This window comes from Mangifera indica, chromosome 2, assembly GCF_011075055.1.
Source record: "Mangifera indica cultivar Alphonso chromosome 2, CATAS_Mindica_2.1, whole genome shotgun sequence".
NCBI classification, from domain to species: domain Eukaryota; kingdom Viridiplantae; phylum Streptophyta; class Magnoliopsida; order Sapindales; family Anacardiaceae; genus Mangifera; species Mangifera indica.
In genome coordinates, this window is record NC_058138.1 from 11,392,511 (window position 1) to 11,411,155 (window position 18,645).

General features: G+C 30.1%; 1 protein-coding gene across 2 annotated transcripts; it reads left to right on the forward strand.

Annotated features, from left to right (window-relative positions):
* The first annotated feature begins 427 nt into the window (after positions 1-427).
* LOC123209595 (putative axial regulator YABBY 2) lies at positions 428-6,351 on the forward strand. Of its 2 annotated transcripts, none has more exons than XM_044627695.1 (6): positions 428-779; positions 2,626-2,745; positions 2,925-3,051; positions 4,004-4,052; positions 4,167-4,242; positions 5,926-6,351. In XM_044627695.1, the coding sequence occupies exons 1-6, from the start codon at positions 708-710 to the stop codon at positions 6,034-6,036; spliced, it is 555 nt and encodes a 184-aa protein (XP_044483630.1). In that variant the 5' UTR covers positions 428-707; the 3' UTR covers positions 6,037-6,351. The 2 variants fall into 2 exon arrangements, with proteins under 2 accessions (XP_044483630.1, XP_044483631.1); XM_044627696.1 differs by having other exon boundaries at positions 2,931-3,051.
* The last annotated feature ends 12,294 nt before the right edge of the window (positions 6,352-18,645 follow it).

The window sequence follows — 18,645 nt, forward strand, 5'->3', positions numbered from 1 at the left end:
AATATTATTAATTCTTGTGAAGAAAATGATTAATTATTTATAAATTATAATATGACTAAATAAAAGAGAAAATTCTATACATATCATTATGGTATTAAAAGATTTCATCTGATGGTAAAAGTGTTTTTCTTACTTAATTCTATTTATAAAAAAAATAAAAGTAATAATATGTATATATATATTTTTGTATAATTTAAATATATAAATAATATATTATCATATTATTAAATTTTACTTAATTTTTAATTTAAAATTATTCAAATACATAAAAATATATTATCTTTATACCAAAATTATATATCAAAATATTTACTAATAAATTTATTGAAATTATAATCGATAAGCAAACATGTAAAATTGGATGTGTCGTCTTTGACATCCCTAAACATTCGAAAGCATTAATATCTCGCCCCCCTCGTCCGCTACAGAAAGCAAGAATGGTTAGAGATGGATGGCTCCTACCCACTCATTCTCTCAATCATAAAACATTATTATTATTAACCAATTTCTCTCTCTTTCATCCCTCTCCCACATTACAACAAAAACACCCACTACCCCTCCTTCCCCACTTCACTTCTCTCACCCCTCTCAGTTTTTTGTACAATTCTTTAATTTTATTATATTTTTTCTAAATACCATTACTACTCTTTCTTTCTTTCTTTCTTTCTTCTCCACCTTCTTGATTTTCTCTTAGCTACCTCTCAATTATGTCAATGGACTTGGCTTCCTCCGAACGTGTTTGTTATGTTCAGTGCAACTTCTGCAACACCATTTTAGCGGTACTCCACTTAATTTTTTATTTTTAATCGTTAAATACATGCATCTTCTTTTCCCTTTTTCATCAAACCCATCTTTGCTTTTCTTCTCCTTAAATTCACCATCACAATTTTGTTCAACTGAAACAGTAATCTTTTATGGGAAAACTGTGATTTGGTTTGTGGGAGAATAAAGTGAAATTCGGCTCAAAGGACGGGCACAAAAATAAGAGAAAAAATTTTGTTTGTGGAAACAAACTGTAAACCAATTTGAAAAATGTCCTTTTTCTGGGAAATTTTCCCTTCTAATATCATGGATCACCTGATTTCTTGATTCCATTTTTAAATAGTTAAAAAAATTCCTTTCTTATGCCAATATTTTATGAGAAATTATACCTAGTTTTTATTGGAAGAATTCCAACATGGATCAAAATCCTATTTACTGGAGAAGTTTATGTAGCTTCAGGCATGGATGAGAATTGGGAACTGATGAGCATGATTGCAATCCTTTTTTTTTTTTTTTGAACTCTTTGATGATTGATCTCTGAAACTATGCAAAAGAAGTTTTGTATTTACAGTTAAAAATAGCAATATAACAATCCCAAAAGGATATTAACAGACAATTTGAGTTGATGATTAGGGCAACATATTAGGGTTCTTCTCAGTAACGGTATAAGTCACAGTGTTTCATGTCTCTTGCAACAAGCTACTATTCTCCATAAACAAGACGACCTCCGTGATTTTGTTTTTTTAATTTTAATTCGTATTTAAATCATCTTCTTGTCCGTATTTCCGATCGCAACTTCTCACCAAAAATTTTGTGTGACAGCTCTTTCATGTGAGTACAAATATCACCATGTTTTTTCATTCTTCAACAGTTGGAGGTTTGGTTTTTGTGTGCAAGAAAAATATTTTTATTTCTTTAGAAAAGAGAGCTAAGAAAACGTGAAATCAAGACCAAGGCAAGCCGTGTAGCAAATGATAGTGGCTACTTTCGATGATGAAATGGGTTCTGAAAATAAAGAAGAAAAGTAATGGAGATCGTAAACAGTGTAGTACTGCTGCACAAAATTCAGTAAATCAGCGATGATTTATGATGCCTATCCTTTCTTTATTCAGGGCGATCTTTGATTTCTGTGGTTACTGGTGATGGCTATTATGGTTTCCGTTCCAGTCTCGTCCCTTTCATCTCTCTCGGCTTGTTTTTCTTTCTTTTGTCATCTTTCTTCTGTGTCAGCCACAAAAGGCAGGCGCACCGAAAGGAAAGAAACTATATTGACTGTACATAGTAAAGGAATTTTAATTAAGAAAATCCTTATAATTATTACCCATGTGAGCTCTTTGCTCTTCTACTCTATTAGTTGACTTCCATCTTTTTTACTTAGAAAAAAGTAGCCAAACAGTTCCCACAAAATACATTATATATCTAGGCATTAAATACTCGTATATTCATCCTTGTTCTTTTCCCTTTGGATGCTCAAGTTCAGTTCTAAACAAATAACAATAATAGTTTCTTTAGTTAGTTATTGAGTTTCTGTAAGTACGTCTTGGTTGTAGCTTTATTAATCTGCTTTTGTTTTTGTAATAAGAAAAGCCAGATCTGAGGTAGTACTGTTCATGTAAAGTTCATTAGATTCTTATGGTAGGGTTTGAAAATGGTGTTACTAAAAAACTTATTATTGAATCATTTTGGTTTAATTTTGACTGTAATTAAGTAGTCTTTTTGTATGTGTTTCAGAAAGAAAGGAGGGAATGAAGAAAAATAATGTATCAAGTCATAAATATGCATGATGGACTGCATAACTTTTCTGATTTGAAGTTGATTAGTAATGCTTTATTGATATTCCATAAAAATGCATGTTGGTTGCAGGTAAGTGTTCCTTGTAACAGTTTGTTGAACATTGTGACGGTGAGATGCGGGCACTGTGCCAATTTGCTATCGGTAAACATGGAATCTTCACTTCAAACACTGCCTCTTCAAGATCCTCAGGTATTTTAGATCCTTTTTTGGCCTCTACTTCATAAAATAACACAATATGGCTTACTTATTTTCATCTCTGTAGAGATCTTGTATGCTATTTTAGTATTTCTTTTACTTATATTTCTAAATTTTGGCCAAAAATCAAAGGAATTGATTGACGTTTTAGTTGTTTTTTGGATTGAGTGAAGTTGCAGAAGCAACACATATACGGTGAAGATCATTCAAATAAGGAATGTGGGTCGTCTTCGAAATGCAATAAGTTATCTACTTTTGAGTCTACTGAGCGTGAAACACCTAGAACGCCTCCCATTCGCCGTCAGTCTCTCGCTTTCTCTCTCATACATTGACATATGTGTATATGTCTTTTCTGGTTCACATATCTCTTTATAAAATCATAATTTATAAAAATTATAATAATTATGCGTTTGTATGAATCTACATGCTATAATTGTAGCACATTTTAGTACCCGGAACCAAAGGTTAAATGCATAACCAACTAAATATGCTTAATTTATGGTAGACATATGGAAACTCTGAAAAAGTGTCTCTACACAACTGGCAACAGTAACTAAGCAAGAAGATAGAATCACTTCATCAGCAATTCAACCTTCACTAGCTAGACGAGCATCACATTTTTCTCTCACATTCATGTATGGTCCATCCAAGATGGCGACTTAACAAGTTTAATTTCACTCATTATTAATTATATATTGACAGTGCAATCAAGCATCATGCCAACAAATATTAATTACCATACCTTATCACATAGTTCCTCTCATTCATTTACACAGTACATGTTAACAATATTTTACCATGAAAATTGAATGGTTTTCTCTGGTCTATATTGAAGATTTCAGTGATGCACAGAGCCTAAATATGGTTGTTAATATAAAAATACTAGGCTTCCCTTTTGATTGTGTGGGTTTTTGCTGTAGGTTTCATTTGCATCATCATTGAAATATACCTTATAGAGTAATTGGGATCTAAAATGCCTACAGCTCAAAGGCAGAAAAACTAGAAAGTTTTGCAGATGAGATGTTACAGACTCATAGTTACTTAGATGACGTATAGAAAATAGGACAGGATCATTATGCTCAGCACTCTACACTTCAAAATTAGTAATAAGCCCTGTACTTGATTTTGTAACCTGTCAACTTTACAGTTATTTCTTATGTGCGACACCTCTAGGTTCAATTACATAATGGTATGTTTTTATGTTTAGAGATAATTAAGTTTACTTGATTCTGACTAGTCTGGAATAATGCAGCCCCAGAGAAGAGACAACGAGTTCCTTCTGCATATAACAGGTTTATCAAGTAAGTCAAATCTTTTTTTCTCTTATTAGTTCAAACCTTTTTTTATGTTTCACTTTTTCTTCTTCTATATATATAATAAGAGTTGTTTACCCTTTTAAATTTCTTTTATTGCAGGGAGGAAATCCAAAGGATTAAGGCTAGTAATCCAGACATCAGCCACAGGGAAGCTTTCAGCACAGCAGCAAAAAATGTAAGCCATACTATAATTTATGCATTTTTGTTCTCTTTTATTGCTATTGCCTTATTCTAAACTGAACTTTGGAAAATAAAATTTGTAATTGGAGAGTTATCAAATGTCTGCAATTGTTTATATTAATGCCTAAGTTTACGATGCTAAAACAATTATGAAATCTATTGATTATAATTAAGAGACTCAGAAGAATATGAAGAAAACATGCATATACTCATGGGAGAGTTAACGACCTTGTAAATCTTATCATTGGTCCGACGAAATATTAGTTGAAGTAGTTGATCTCTTATTTTTCCTTTAATATCCCTACAAAAAGGAGAATCACTTTTTGTTATAAAGCTAATTTATTATAACAAGATTTTAATGGAATTTAATGTGCTCTTAATTAGGAAAGTAAAGTATTTAACCTTCTAATTAAATTACTTTGACTTACATGCAACTTGAACTTAATTATGGTCATAATATTTTAGGCTTATGATCCTCTATATCTAATGTAGCTAAGGCTCTATTAACAAGTCTATCCTTCCAAATTCTGACCTTGTTTGTTCTAAGAAAGTACTCCACCATATGTACAAGTTTAAACAACATAGATTTTGTCTAATTTGCTTCTAACTTCTACATGAATGCATATGAAAATGGAAATATATGTTGGGGAAATCATAAAATAATTGTCTATGGAACTTGTCGCTATACTCTATGCTATAACTTTTTTTTTTAACACACTATTTAATTAGACTTAAAACTTGCCATTATTTATTTAAAATGATTTTTTTAAATATTTTTATTTTAAAATTACACTATAAATTAGATGACTATGAAACTTTGCCTCTATTTTTTTCAAAATAAAAATAAAAAAGAGAGTAACTTTAAGAGAATTTATTTCCATCTAAAAATAAAAAAGAGGGTGATCTATATAATAAAAGTATGTGCTTAGGGAGAGGTGAGGTGAATGGTAAAAAAAATAAAGCAATATTTAGGATATAAGATATTGGCGAAGAAGTTTAGTCGGATAAAAAGTTACAAAAATTGTGACTGTTTTTATTTATGTCCATGTGAGTTTTTTAGGGTGCAGTGGGCTACAACACGAAAGGTTCGGAATCCAATTGATATGCAGACACAATAATCTGATAACACGTAGCTTTGTCCTATTTGGGTAACAGGGGGCGGGTTATTATTCTCTACAAGGGTATTGTTCAATGTGTAAACCAAATATCTCTCTTACTTGTAGAAAGAAATAGCAAAAGTATGTGTGCTTCTCTTTACAGGAAATTGTTTTATCTTCTTGTATCATATATATATATATATATACACACACACACGCGATACAATGACCAAGAAACTGTGAAATTCTGTCTAATGGAATATGTCACACTGAAATTTATATACTCATTATTACTGCATAATCATGTGCTGTACCAATTCATTTTTAAACTCTTTATAATTCCACTTTCTGTCTTTCTTCTTTGAACTTCGTTTTGAAAAAAGACTAAAGCTATAGTGTTTGCTTATAGTTAAACCTTATTATTTATTATTTGTGTGCTGAAAAGGATCTTGTTTTTTTTTTTTTTTTGGTTGATTTGTATTGTAGCTTCCTGTTCAGTGTAATATCTTCAATACTGAAATCAAGTGTTGATTGACCAAAAATAATATCAAAGGCTCACGAAAATGATTTATTTTGTGTAGTGGGCACATTTTCCTCATATTCACTTTGGGCTAAAGCTGGATGGCAACAAACAAGGAAAATTGGACCAGGCATTGACAGAGGGCACTCAGAAGTCTAATGGATTCTACTAAAAAGCAAATGAGATTAATTAATGTCCCCTGTGAGTGTGAGTTGTAGTAATTTAAGTTATTTGTATGTAGAATTACTGAAGAAGAATGATGAGACAGATGATGAAGAAGAAGAAGTCACCTAATATAACCAAATAGGATGACATATGTTAAAAAACCTTTTGTGAAGTTGTTATGTGTGGTGTACGTTCAATTCCTTTTCTAACACTTAAAGAAGAGATTTCTATTCTAGTGATTGCTGGGTTTATTATAAATGTCATAATTTGGGTGTTATTTTAAGTGAATAACATTCTATAGAGTGACGTGCATTTGTTTTCATCTCAATTTTAGTAATCTGTATATATCTCTCTCTTCATCTTCCAATTCCACAGAGGACAAAATGGACAGCCACCTTGTCTACTGGGTAATTAAAGAGGACCACATTACCATTATCACATTCCATGATTCGGTGCTCCACCCAGTGGATTTACCCCATTCTCATGTCTATATATATATGGCTTCATTGCTTATATATAATTTCTTTGTTTCGATTTTAAAATTCCAAAAATATTATATCAAGCCTTAGACGTTATTAGGGTTTTTAATGATCCAACTAGTGACAGTGAAATATATATATATATATATATATATATATATATATATATATATATATATATATATATATATATATATATATATATATAGCTTCTTCTTCATGGTTATGTCAAGCTGTACTCTTTATAAAGAAGGTAATTGACATTCCAATTTAATGTGTTCACCTAACGAGGTCACGACTGAAACCCTATTGCTAAATAACAAGAAGCCAGATAATATAATATTATTGAGAACATGAAATGAGAAAAATCATTGATGAGACGACAGTAGTAAAAAGAAGCCTTGGGATAAACAAAGAAACTTTTTTCTTATAATGCTTAGGTTGGCCTCCTACGAACGTTATTCACAGCTGTAATCATAAGTGATTACGACCTTATAACTCATGGTTGTAAGAAAAAGAAAAGAAAATTAATAAAAAGCCATGAAAAGAGAAGAAAGATACAAGACAAATTCTCTCATGCCAAGCTACAGCTTCTAGCTCTTATATATGTGGAAGGTGAAGACAAGACTTTGAGTGAGTCACATTCTAACTATTTTGCTAAGAAATTTTATCAAAGTTATAACTTTTGATTAAATGTGGTTAATGGGTTTGCTTAACGAGTTGTGTTTTAGCAGTTGTTTTTCTTTTCTTTCTTAATTTCTATATCAACTCTCACTGCATTTAATTACTTTCTCATTTTTTAGCAAGAACTGTCACAACAATGCTCCGTAATTTCATTTGACGTGATAATCAAACCCTAGTTATACTTTTATTCGAATTAGGGTTAGGTTATATAAATATCCAGCAATCATCCTTTTTGATAATGTCAATGCCTAGCATTGAGATTAATTTTCACAGACAAGAACTCTAGAGCTTGATATGTGTGTGGGTCCTTCAAATCAATCATAATAAAACCCCAATGGGTATCGTCCTCGTTTACACTCATAATCCTCTATAATCCATCTACAGTTTTATATTATATAAGCAATTCAATCCTTCTCTTTTTTAGATATTCAATCAGAGATTCACCTTTAAAAAAAAAAAAATGGATACAGAGATGGACATAAAAGCTAAAAAGTTTTGCTTCACTTTGCTCGCAAAAATTATATATACAATTCCGAATGTGAAAAATATATATATATATATATATATATTATAAAGAGGAGTTATGCGTGCTAATAAAATGGGTGATTAAAAGAAGAAAAGTAAAAATAATTTTGTCTGTTGGGATGGGAAATGAGAGAGGAGAATCTGTAACGTCAAATCATGTTGTTGGAAATTTGGAAGTGAGTGTCAGAGTAGGTGATTTATTTACTTTATAGATTGGGCTGTCATGTCACTACTTATAATATTTAATAGACCCCCTCTGCCTCGCTCTCAGACATGGTTCAGTCACCAGTGACATTTCATTTTCTTTATCGCAAATATTTTGGCCAAAACATTTTTTACGTTAATCCAAACTCATATTTATTAATTTTAAAAAATTTAATTATTTATTTAATAATTATTTTTAATTGTTTTTATCAAAAAAAATTATTATTTAGATATTTTGTTTAAAAAATAAAAAAATCTAATTTTTCTTATTTTAAGTTTAAAAATTAATAATTTTATTACTTTTTTTCAAATTTAAAAATAATATTTTTTTCCAAAGTTTAGGTTCCAATTCAGTGTCTTATATTTTTTCTAGTTCGAGCCACCCTCCAACTTTTTGAAAAATTTTGTTTCACCCATTCTTCAACTTCAACTTCCGGATCACCATCAACACCCCTCTCCCTCTAGCTTCAATAACCAAGACCAAGCCGTCGTGACATCCCTTTCAACTTCTTCCCATTTATATTTTGTCCGATACAAAATTTTGACTAAAATCAAGTCAGAGATCTAACTCGATTTTGGCCACCAACGCTTTGATTTGGCATCGTCATTGACCATTGGCACTTTGTCTCCCATCAAGTCGATGAATCAAAGAAAGGAGACGTTGCACTGTCATTGACCATCGAATGAGAGGTTGATAACAACCTGAATTTGTCGAAGAAGTCGAAACTCTAAGCTTATTTCACATTGATTCAGTTGACTTTAGCTATGTGTTCGGTGTTTGTTATCTATTCGTTGATTCGAGAGTTTAGGGTGTGCCACACAAAACAAAGAATATTGTAGGAAAGTAAGGGGTAACTGAAGAGTAAAAAATATGAGTGGGTTAGTTGTAAGATTTCAAAAATATAAATATAAAAGCTAAAAAACGGGGGAGAGGGAATATGAATTTTGTAAACTAAAAAAATAACTTTTGAAATTAAAATAATGAAAAATGGTTAGTTTTAAAATTAAAATAAAACATAAATAATTTTAATATTTTTTAAATAATAATTTTATTTATAATAATATTAATTAAAATAAATAGATAAATAAATATTTAAATTTTTAACAAATAATAAATTTAAATTTAAAAATAAGTCTTTCGGCGTTCATTTTTTTATCATTTCCTAACTTCTGCGCCCACTTTTCTTTTTTATATTTTTTATCATATTATGCTTTTTGTAAAAGTTTTTATTCAAATAACAACCGAAACTCATTCACTTTGTCTTTTAATAAAGCCTTTATCTTGTATTCGTTCGTGTGTTGAGTAATTGATATCATGATGGGACACTTGACTCATGAACCATCTTTTCATATCCTTGATAAAATATTCAGGCTTCTGTATTTATTAATTGATTTTAAATCTTCTTAATCTAATTTAGACACTCAATCATCTAACTTATCCACTTGCTTTTCAGTAAAACTTAAATTAATAATCTCTTATCCACATTAGACAAAAAATACATGCAAAACTTCTTTAATAAAAGAAAAGTCAATTCTAACATGCCCATATATATATATATATATAAAATTATTGTTTTTTTTGTTGCCTTTGTCTTACATATTTAACAAATATTGTACTTAAATTATACATGATTTCGTTTGTTATCATATTGAAGAAACTCAGAGAGTGTATTGGTGGAATAACTGATAGAGATAGAAAAGTTCACGAATTGATAGGGCACGTCCACTCAGCTATACATTAATTTGACTCAATCCCCAGTCAAAGAAAGACTTGAGGAAGATTTATATGTAAAGGTTGATTATGATTCTGTATCAATTTTGGAATTCAATTAGTTTTAAATTTTGCGCAAAATTAGATATAGAGATCAATGATAAACTTTGCTTCATCGATCAAATCATGTAGCCCCGTTTCCTTATTCAAATTTGCTGGCCCCCGACACAAATCTTCCTCCTACAATTTTGACGCTACTTTTTTCATGCATAACAAAATGATAATTAAGCTTACGTATCTATCTTTTTGTCTTTTTTTTCTTTTGTGATGAGACTAATCAAATACTGATTCTTATAATCATCCAAAATCAAACCTCAACTCTAATACCATATCATTGGCTTTTCGTGGTGAGTTATTTGTTATTAAATTAATTAAATTGTAAAAAATTATAAGAAAATTATTGTTTCTCTACAAGGTCTACTCTGAAGCAGGACTTATGCATGGTAATTTTTTTTTTGGATATTAAATTAAATATCAAAATATTGATGTAAACTTGAATTTAGTTTTCTGTTAAAATGTTATAAGATATGATAGTTTTCATATAGGAGAAATTTCTATATGTAAAGTCATAGACAGAAATAAATTCATGGTAAAGTAAATGCAACACAAACAAGAAATGGGTAATTCAAAGGGTCAAAGAATTTCTATGAAGATAAACAAAATAAAAATAGTTGGTTTGTAGGCAATCCAAAAAAACTCCTAATGAAATGACACAACAAGCGGTGCACATGCATTATTATGATGTGATATTGTTAGATTTAAATGCAATGAATTCAATTTCTAGATTCTCATTTTTGGTAAATCTACTTCCTCCTAATGTCGTTCCAAATTCATGTCATTCTATTTCATGTGATATTTACATCAACTATTGGATTTATTTCTCTCCCTGCTGCACATGGGATGTCGGTCTTATTGAATATTAGATTTCATAGATAAAGATAAAATAATAGAGAGTACGTACTTAATAATCCGTTATTATTTAATAATAGATGAATAAGGGATTATAATTATCACATGATTAAAGAAAACTTAGTTAACTGCAAGACAAGTAAAAATATATTTATAAGGACATACGGTGACTTATGTTTCATTTTAGTAAAAAATATTTCTAAAAATATCATAGAATTGATATAAAATATTGGCAAAAATCTTAGTAAAATCGTACATATATGTAACAAAAATTAATTTATGATGGTATAGATGCACTTAATTAGTCAATTAGGGTCCTATGATAACTAAGTTTCACTGCATATTGATTCAATAACTCAATGGAGTGTTGTGACACTGAGAAAAACCTGAAAAATGATTGATTAGCTGTGAATATTTTAGAGATGAGAAAAGTCAAAACATTGTCGTTTTTGAAAGGAAATAGAAATAATTACAACCATATTTAAAAAGAAAAAAGAAAGAAAAAATCAGGCAAGTATCCTAAATTCTACTTATGTTGAACAAATTGACAAACTTTTTCCGTAGCAAAGCAAAATATTTGGACAGTAAAATGTTGCTTTAATTAATAGCACACTGACTCGATAATTTAGGCATTGAGAACTCATTATCACATGAGAAACACACTATGAAATAGCACATTAATTGTTTTCAATATGGGAAATGCAAAAAATATTGTCACTCTTTTCAACTAATACTTGCTTTTGAAGTTGTTTTCCATGCCACCTGCCGAGTAGCTGATTTGTCTTAATGCTATTTTTCAATATTTAAAATTTGTTTTATAAATTCACAAATCATGTTATGTATACAGAGAGAGTGAAAAAATTGTATACAAATGATGATACTTTCTTCATCAAACTTTTACACAAATTAATATTAATTAAGAATAAATGAGAAGATGGGAAGGCTCCTTAAAAATTCAAAACAACTTAGAAATAATAAAGACCCTAATTCGTTTATATACAAGTTGTTCGTAAAAGTTGATATATTGATTTGTATTGTGTTATTTATTTATAATAAATTATGTTTATATATTTTTAATATCCAATTGAATATACAAATAATGAATCATTATATGATTGAGTAATTATACATTATTTACGTACTTAATTGTGTACTAAAAATTTTATATACATAACATTTCTCTATTTATCTAACCTATATATAAAAAGAGTTTATTAACTAGCCGAAACCATCATCCAAATTAATGCAATAAATATCATCATATCGTTTGCCAACTATCGTACTCAACAACAATTAACTACTAGTGGTTAATAATGAATTAATAGACATATAACATGATCAAATGCCACATTTTCAATATTAATGTTACAAATATTACCATAACATGCATAAATTTAATTATAATAAAATTCTATGATGCACAATATTTACCTTTTAGATTATGACTTCTTAACAACAATTTCACCTCCTTTAAGTTATGTTTAGAGGCTCTTATCGACTGATGCCTGCAAAACATCAGGCATTAAATGATGCACAACTAAAGGAATCAACCTTTTTCCAGAAGTAGGAAAATCCCATCTCTAAGAAAAACCACCTGATCTCTTCCTATTCCAAGAAATAATAGAACAGATTAACTACATTGCACAAATCTTCTTTTGCACGATATTATAATAACGCATCATCCCCACATGATTGAAAACTTAACAAAACCCTTTTTAAATTTTATCCAATTTTCTTCTGGTTTAAATTTTTTGTTTCACCCAAGTTACAACCACCTTAAAGATTTCAGATTTGCGTTAGTATATATAAATGCATTTTCTTTGCGATTGTAAATTGTTTGAATCCAGCCTGAGATTTCCAAAATAACAAAAATCCCATTGTGGTTAAGTTTTAAGTGTTAAGATAAACGGTAAGAAGATAATTCGGTAAGATTTACTAACTCATAATTATGTAAATTATAGCAATTTACTAAAGTTTAAATAACAGCAGATAATTTTGTTAATCATACTACACCTTATAGAGGCTTAAAATATCTTTTAACTCATTTTAATATTCAATATAACTACGAGTAACGTCCTTTTGATATGAAATTGATTGCTTCCCAATCAATCTTGTGTTGTGGATAAAAAAGAAAAAGGAAAAAAAGGTTTCTTCTTTCTTATTGTCTTGAAAAAGGATTACACTCTCATATATTCGTATAGATCGATGAATGTATTGACTTCCTGTCTCCTAACATGTGCGGCCATGCTCTGAGAAAGTTCAAAAAACCAAGGTCCCACTTCAAGCATGATAGATAGACAGCAAAGAGATTGAAAAAACTTTGAGGAATTATGTGTAAACAATATATTACTTGTCATTTCAATCTATGACCTTACTTGAGGCTAAGTATGGTAAAAATTAACGACCGATATTATGGTAATGAATGAATTAAGACCAATAATGTGGAGGTTAAAAAAGGTGAAATTTTATTGGAAGAGAGAAAGAGAAGGGAGCCACAGAAATTAAAGCCGAATGTGAACCAAGTAATAGTGGTCCACCCGTCAACTGGGGCTCATGTACTATGGTACTACAACAACAATCAACATGGTCAAGTCACATCGTGCACTAAAAAGGAAATGCAAATTAAGTGGTCCATCTCCCTTAAATATTTACCAACATCATCAACTTGAAGATTTCTTCAATCTTATCTTTTGTACACTCACTCCATCTTCCCTTTTGCTTTAACTTTCAATTCATCAAAATGCTAAACATTCATATTTAAATGTAGAAAATCCTTTAATGGATTATCTAAAGCCCATAACTTGATGTTTGAAGTCATAGGATATTACCCATATCGACATTTGGTCCAAGCTATGAATTCAGGGTCGTTTTTGGCCCTACTGCTTACAAATTGTCCTATCACTTGACAAATTATTAATTGGGCAATGTCACATCCATTCACTTGCCCAAAATCTGAAGCTATTTTACACTTTCTTCAAATATATAAAATGGTAAGAAGAAAAATAAAAATGATAAATGTTAGTTAACGTATCAGCAGCAACTAGTCAGTGCAATTTAGCCTAGATGAAAAATGAGAATGACAGGCCAAGAAGTGAATAAATTACAGAAAAGAGAAAAATTTATAGCACCTTGTAGCAAGTATTCACACTCATGAATTGCACATGCAAAAAATCCAATTTCTTCACTCGAGGTGTAAAGGAATTAGTAAATAATATAATGTGTTGAGGTTCAAATTAGCAACTCCCCAGAAGTAAAGCTATCTAAACTTACAAGAACCTGAAAAATATTTTCTATTTCATATGGTTATAGAAGTAAAAAATACAGCGTCTTCGATATGAATACAGCCTATTTAGTTATCACTATGATAAAGTTATGTTCAACACCAATTCCGGGCTTTTTGTTTCTCCATGCCATCATTCATTTTGAATTCAATCGATGTAGACAAAATAATGTCACCGGCAGGAAAAAGAATGCTTTTCTGAGATGATATATGTTTGTGAGACTAACGCAGCAAAATTGCTAATTTCTTCAAGCTTCAATATGATTCTCACTGCTGATTCTAGGTTCGTATATGGTCTTTCACAAAAACTCTAATCTAAAGCTATTCCCCCACAACTCTTCTGTAGAAAAAACGCAAGTGAAGTCTTTAGCTTGTCCTGGCTGACTGGAGCAACATGGCTATATCATCCCCATGCTAGCTACATCAGGAAAGAATTACAATTAATAACCCAAATGAGCCACCATGCATCATTGTGCATACATGATTACTTAAAGTAGATCATAAGAGGAAAATCCCTAACACTTAAAGCAAATGAATCATATGCGTATGCATATACCCAAGCCTTCACACTGGTTTGTGACTGTGAGCACAAATCAAAGTTAGTTGATTTCTTGGCAAACTTTGCTGCTAGCTAGTTGGGAGATCATATTTAGTTACTTAAATGTCTTCCCAACTTGCTTTTTCGCTTGATAGGAGCATTCAGACGTACAAGAGGCCAAATAGATACACAAATAACTAAAGCAAACATAAGTAAAAGGTCAGACAAGGATAAAAATTGTTTATGAAGTCCGTAAGTATAAAGTGTGAAGTGTGATGGCAGACAAGTCCGTTCTAGTAATTATCAGATTAAGTAACAGATTTTCGGGGTTCTTGTATGCACATGCTCAAAATACTTGAAAAGATATTTAAACCAGGTAAAAGTAAATTGATCAGTAGTGATCAAATTCTATCAACAGCATAAACCATAGTTAATACAATAAAAGATCCCACTTATTCAGATTTATTTTTAAGTACTATCATATATGACTGGCTTTGCGAAAACACGTAGAAATAACACCTAAAAAAACCTAAATAGTTATGCACCACATTAAACCATGGATGCCGCATTGATCCATACAAACACAGTGATGCACATTTATCATGGACCGCCTGGGCTAAAGAGAGAGCAGTAATTGAAGAAATCCAACGCAAGGGAGAGAGTCTAGAAGAGACCCAACTTGTGATTCCAATTGACCAACCAGAGCCCAAGAAAGAGAGACCCAAAAGGACTCCAAAAGCACCAACTTGGACTGCCGATAATCAAACGGGATGAAGAAAGAATGTTGAAGAAGAGAAGATTGTTAGTATAGCACACGAGAATTCAGGAGTTTGTTAATTTGTTGACAATTTGTTATAATTTCCGTTTATTTCGCGCATTGTCTAAAGATCACCATAGATAGTAAAGGATTTCCCCATTTTGTGCCAAGTTGTTGAATATTTAAGACTCGCAACAATTCAAACGGTGCTAGAGTAGATATTTTAAGGTCAATCTTTAACATTAATTTGCAATTGTAATGCGTATATATTAATAAAATGACATTCCTTCATCAGTTGTTTTACTTTATGTAATTATATTAATGTTGTTAGGATGGTAAAATTATGAAAAGAGGATTGGTGCATGTCACTAATTGTGACAACCCCATATTCACATAAAGCGGCCATTATAGAAACGATCGTAGTTTTGATGTTATTCTAAACTAGGACACAAATAATACGGTTGGGATTATCATTAAGTTGAACGATCCTACCGAAAGGTAGTGATAATCTCTTGTGTTAAAATTATTTGTTAACAACCTAATATAACACATATTGAGAAGACATGTTTATCGGACTTATTTGTCAAAATGATTCTATGTAGATAGTAACCCAATATTTATGAAACACATCCTCTAACAAATAATGATACATGTGATCCTTTGATTTGAGGTCAATAGATTGTCATTTATAAAGATCAATGTAGTTTGACATCAACCTAATGCAATCATTAAGAAAGATTGTTAGAATAGTGGTAATTTGATGCATTAAAAGATGTATGAAAACTACAGTAGATCAATAGAAGATTCATCACTCATGAATATAAGAGTAAACATCTTTATTAGGCTTACTAATGAATGTCAACAATCACTTAAATTTGTGGCTATAGTGATATTAAGTTATTGCTCAATCCAATATTATCCGATTATTGTTACAAAAGTCAGTTAATGCAACTAAAGGTTTATCTGAGATAGGCAATACTTATGTGTCTTAACTTTGAAGAAATATCGACTGATGAAAAATCATATTATATGATAATCGTATTATTGATGGGTTTTTATTTATCATTGACACTTCATCATTTGGGCAGTCATGATGTTTTACTAGAGATAATCTCGATATGTGTATAAATGACTTACAGATTATAGATTCATTATGAATTCGTACACTTCTAACATGACGAGGAGCCTAAAGGTCACATACAAAAAGGGTGTCAATCACGAAATCTAAAGTCCTTAGGTTATATACAATCCAAAACAATGATTTTGAGCTATATAAAATTATTAGATTAAGTGTAACTTTATCAACTTAAAGGACCAAGCTGAAATAATCAAAATATGGAGAGGCTAAAATGAAATAGTGAAGAGTTGACTTTATCCAAATTGGATGAAGGAAATTAAATATTCGATAAATGTCAGGTTAAATGAACAGGTGTTCATTTTAAATGAATGACTTCTTTTATCTCTTGTTGACCTTATCCAATATCATATAACATATCTTGAGTAACAATTGTAAATTTGATACGAGTTTGCATGAATGGTCATGGATGACTAAGTAATGATCATTTAAATGACATGTCATACAATTGCATCAGTTGTATCATATTTGTTACAAGTGTTTGTCCATTTAGAATGCTTGCTCACAAGTTTGTATATAAATAGATGATATTACAAATTGTTTAGATTTTACATCTTTTTTGCAAACACTCTCTCTATGTTTTGTCCATTAGGTATTCTAGCATTTGCCCTCTCCATAACCTCTCCTTGTTTGTGTGCCTTGTATGGATCATCTCAATGTTGTCCTAGATTGGACTGGAGGGTGATGCAATCACCAAGTCCTTGTTATAGACTAAGGAACCTCCAACATGAGTAAGTCTATTGAAACATCTTATGGTTGTTTTATGTTGTAAAATACGCATAATATGAATCATAAATTGATCCTATAAAAATGTGGATGAATATCTTATCAATAAAATTTTTGAATTTTTTCTATCGTGCCACATGATATATTGAATCCATAATGAAACTCACAATGGTATTAGAGCCTACTTATAGGCATATTATGCATAATAACATATTTTTGTGTTTGGTTTTAGTTTCATTAATGATAATATATGTATTTGTGTATGTATATTACTTGGAATTTAAACAATACAAAATTGAATAAATTAATAACATGTTTTTTGCTTGTTATTTGAAATCTTGAAAATGTATATAAATTTGTTAAATTATTGAGTCTTGTAATTTCTTTTTTTTTGTCGATTTGAATTACAAATTTTTTGTGTGTGGGTTGAAAAACTAATAGATTAACCATCATTTTCATATTATTGATAAACTGTGTGTTGAAAAACTGATAGATTGACCATTATTTTCATATTATTGCATGAAATTGCATTTTATCGTGTGTCATTGTGCACATTGGCTATCAATATTGAGATGAGATAAAATTCATGTCTTATCATTTCATTTCAGTCAATGATTTACTAGAAAATTGTGGATTTTTCAAAAATATCGTCAAACCATCCAAAATACCCTTTAGGAGGCATTTGGTTCAAGTTTTTTAAGATTACCTTGGTAATCTATCTTTTATTCCTTTGTTTGGTTTGTCAGTACTAAAATATTACAGTAATCTTCTATTACCAATGCTGACGTAGCAGGTAATATAGGTGGTAATCTGATTACCATATTCACCTTAGGTATTTAAAGATTACTAAGGTAATCTTGAGTTTATTATAATTATATTATTATTTATTAATTTTTTGAAATAAAAATAAATTTATTTTTAATTAATATGACAAATAATAAAAAAATACTTAAAAATAATTATATTCAAAGGCATTTAAGTAAAATAATTTACTAGTAATTTTTTATTACCTTTAACCAAACACAATAATTATTTATATCTACCAAAGTTTATCAAACATAGTAATCATTTATACCAAATAATCTTCTAAGTAATCTATCTTCAAGGTAATCTTTCTATTTTGGTAATAAAACATTACCCAAACCAAACACCCCTTCATTGTCTCCAGTTCTTTCTCAATTTCATCGACCTTAGCGTTCATCCTTGTCATTTACTCTGATACCAAATTTGTTAGACACCTGAGAAAATTTCACATTCCTCCCTTGTTTTCCCTTGCATCTGCAATGTTTATGTATTTAACATTACAGTAGAGTTTAGTAACATTTACCCTGAAGGATATGATACTCAAGGTAGGGTCTTATATAACACGGTCCAATGAATTTAAGTCAAAAGATCACATACACTATATTTACTAAGAGGATATAATTATAGTCATTGAAACAATCATCCATATAAAATCCTTTCAATGGTTTTATCTGGTTAACACGCACTAAAAGTGTACTCATTGACACCGAAATTCTATACTCAACTTTGACACGTGAAGAAGTGTTACCACATTTAATAAGTCATCCAAAACTATGATAGTTCTCTCTATATTACATATGCCCT

Excerpts from the sequence above, each read along its gene's own strand:
- LOC123209595 (XM_044627695.1), top strand. The coding sequence starts at position 708 with ATGTCAATGGACTTGGCTTCCTCCGAACGTGTTTGTTATGTTCAGTGC. Across the intron at positions 3,052-4,003 it reads TAGAACGCCTCCCATTCGCC|CCCCAGAGAAGAGACAACGA; the intron begins GTCAGTCTCTCG and ends GGAATAATGCAG. Across the intron at positions 4,243-5,925 it reads TCAGCACAGCAGCAAAAAAT|TGGGCACATTTTCCTCATAT; the intron begins GTAAGCCATACT and ends TATTTTGTGTAG.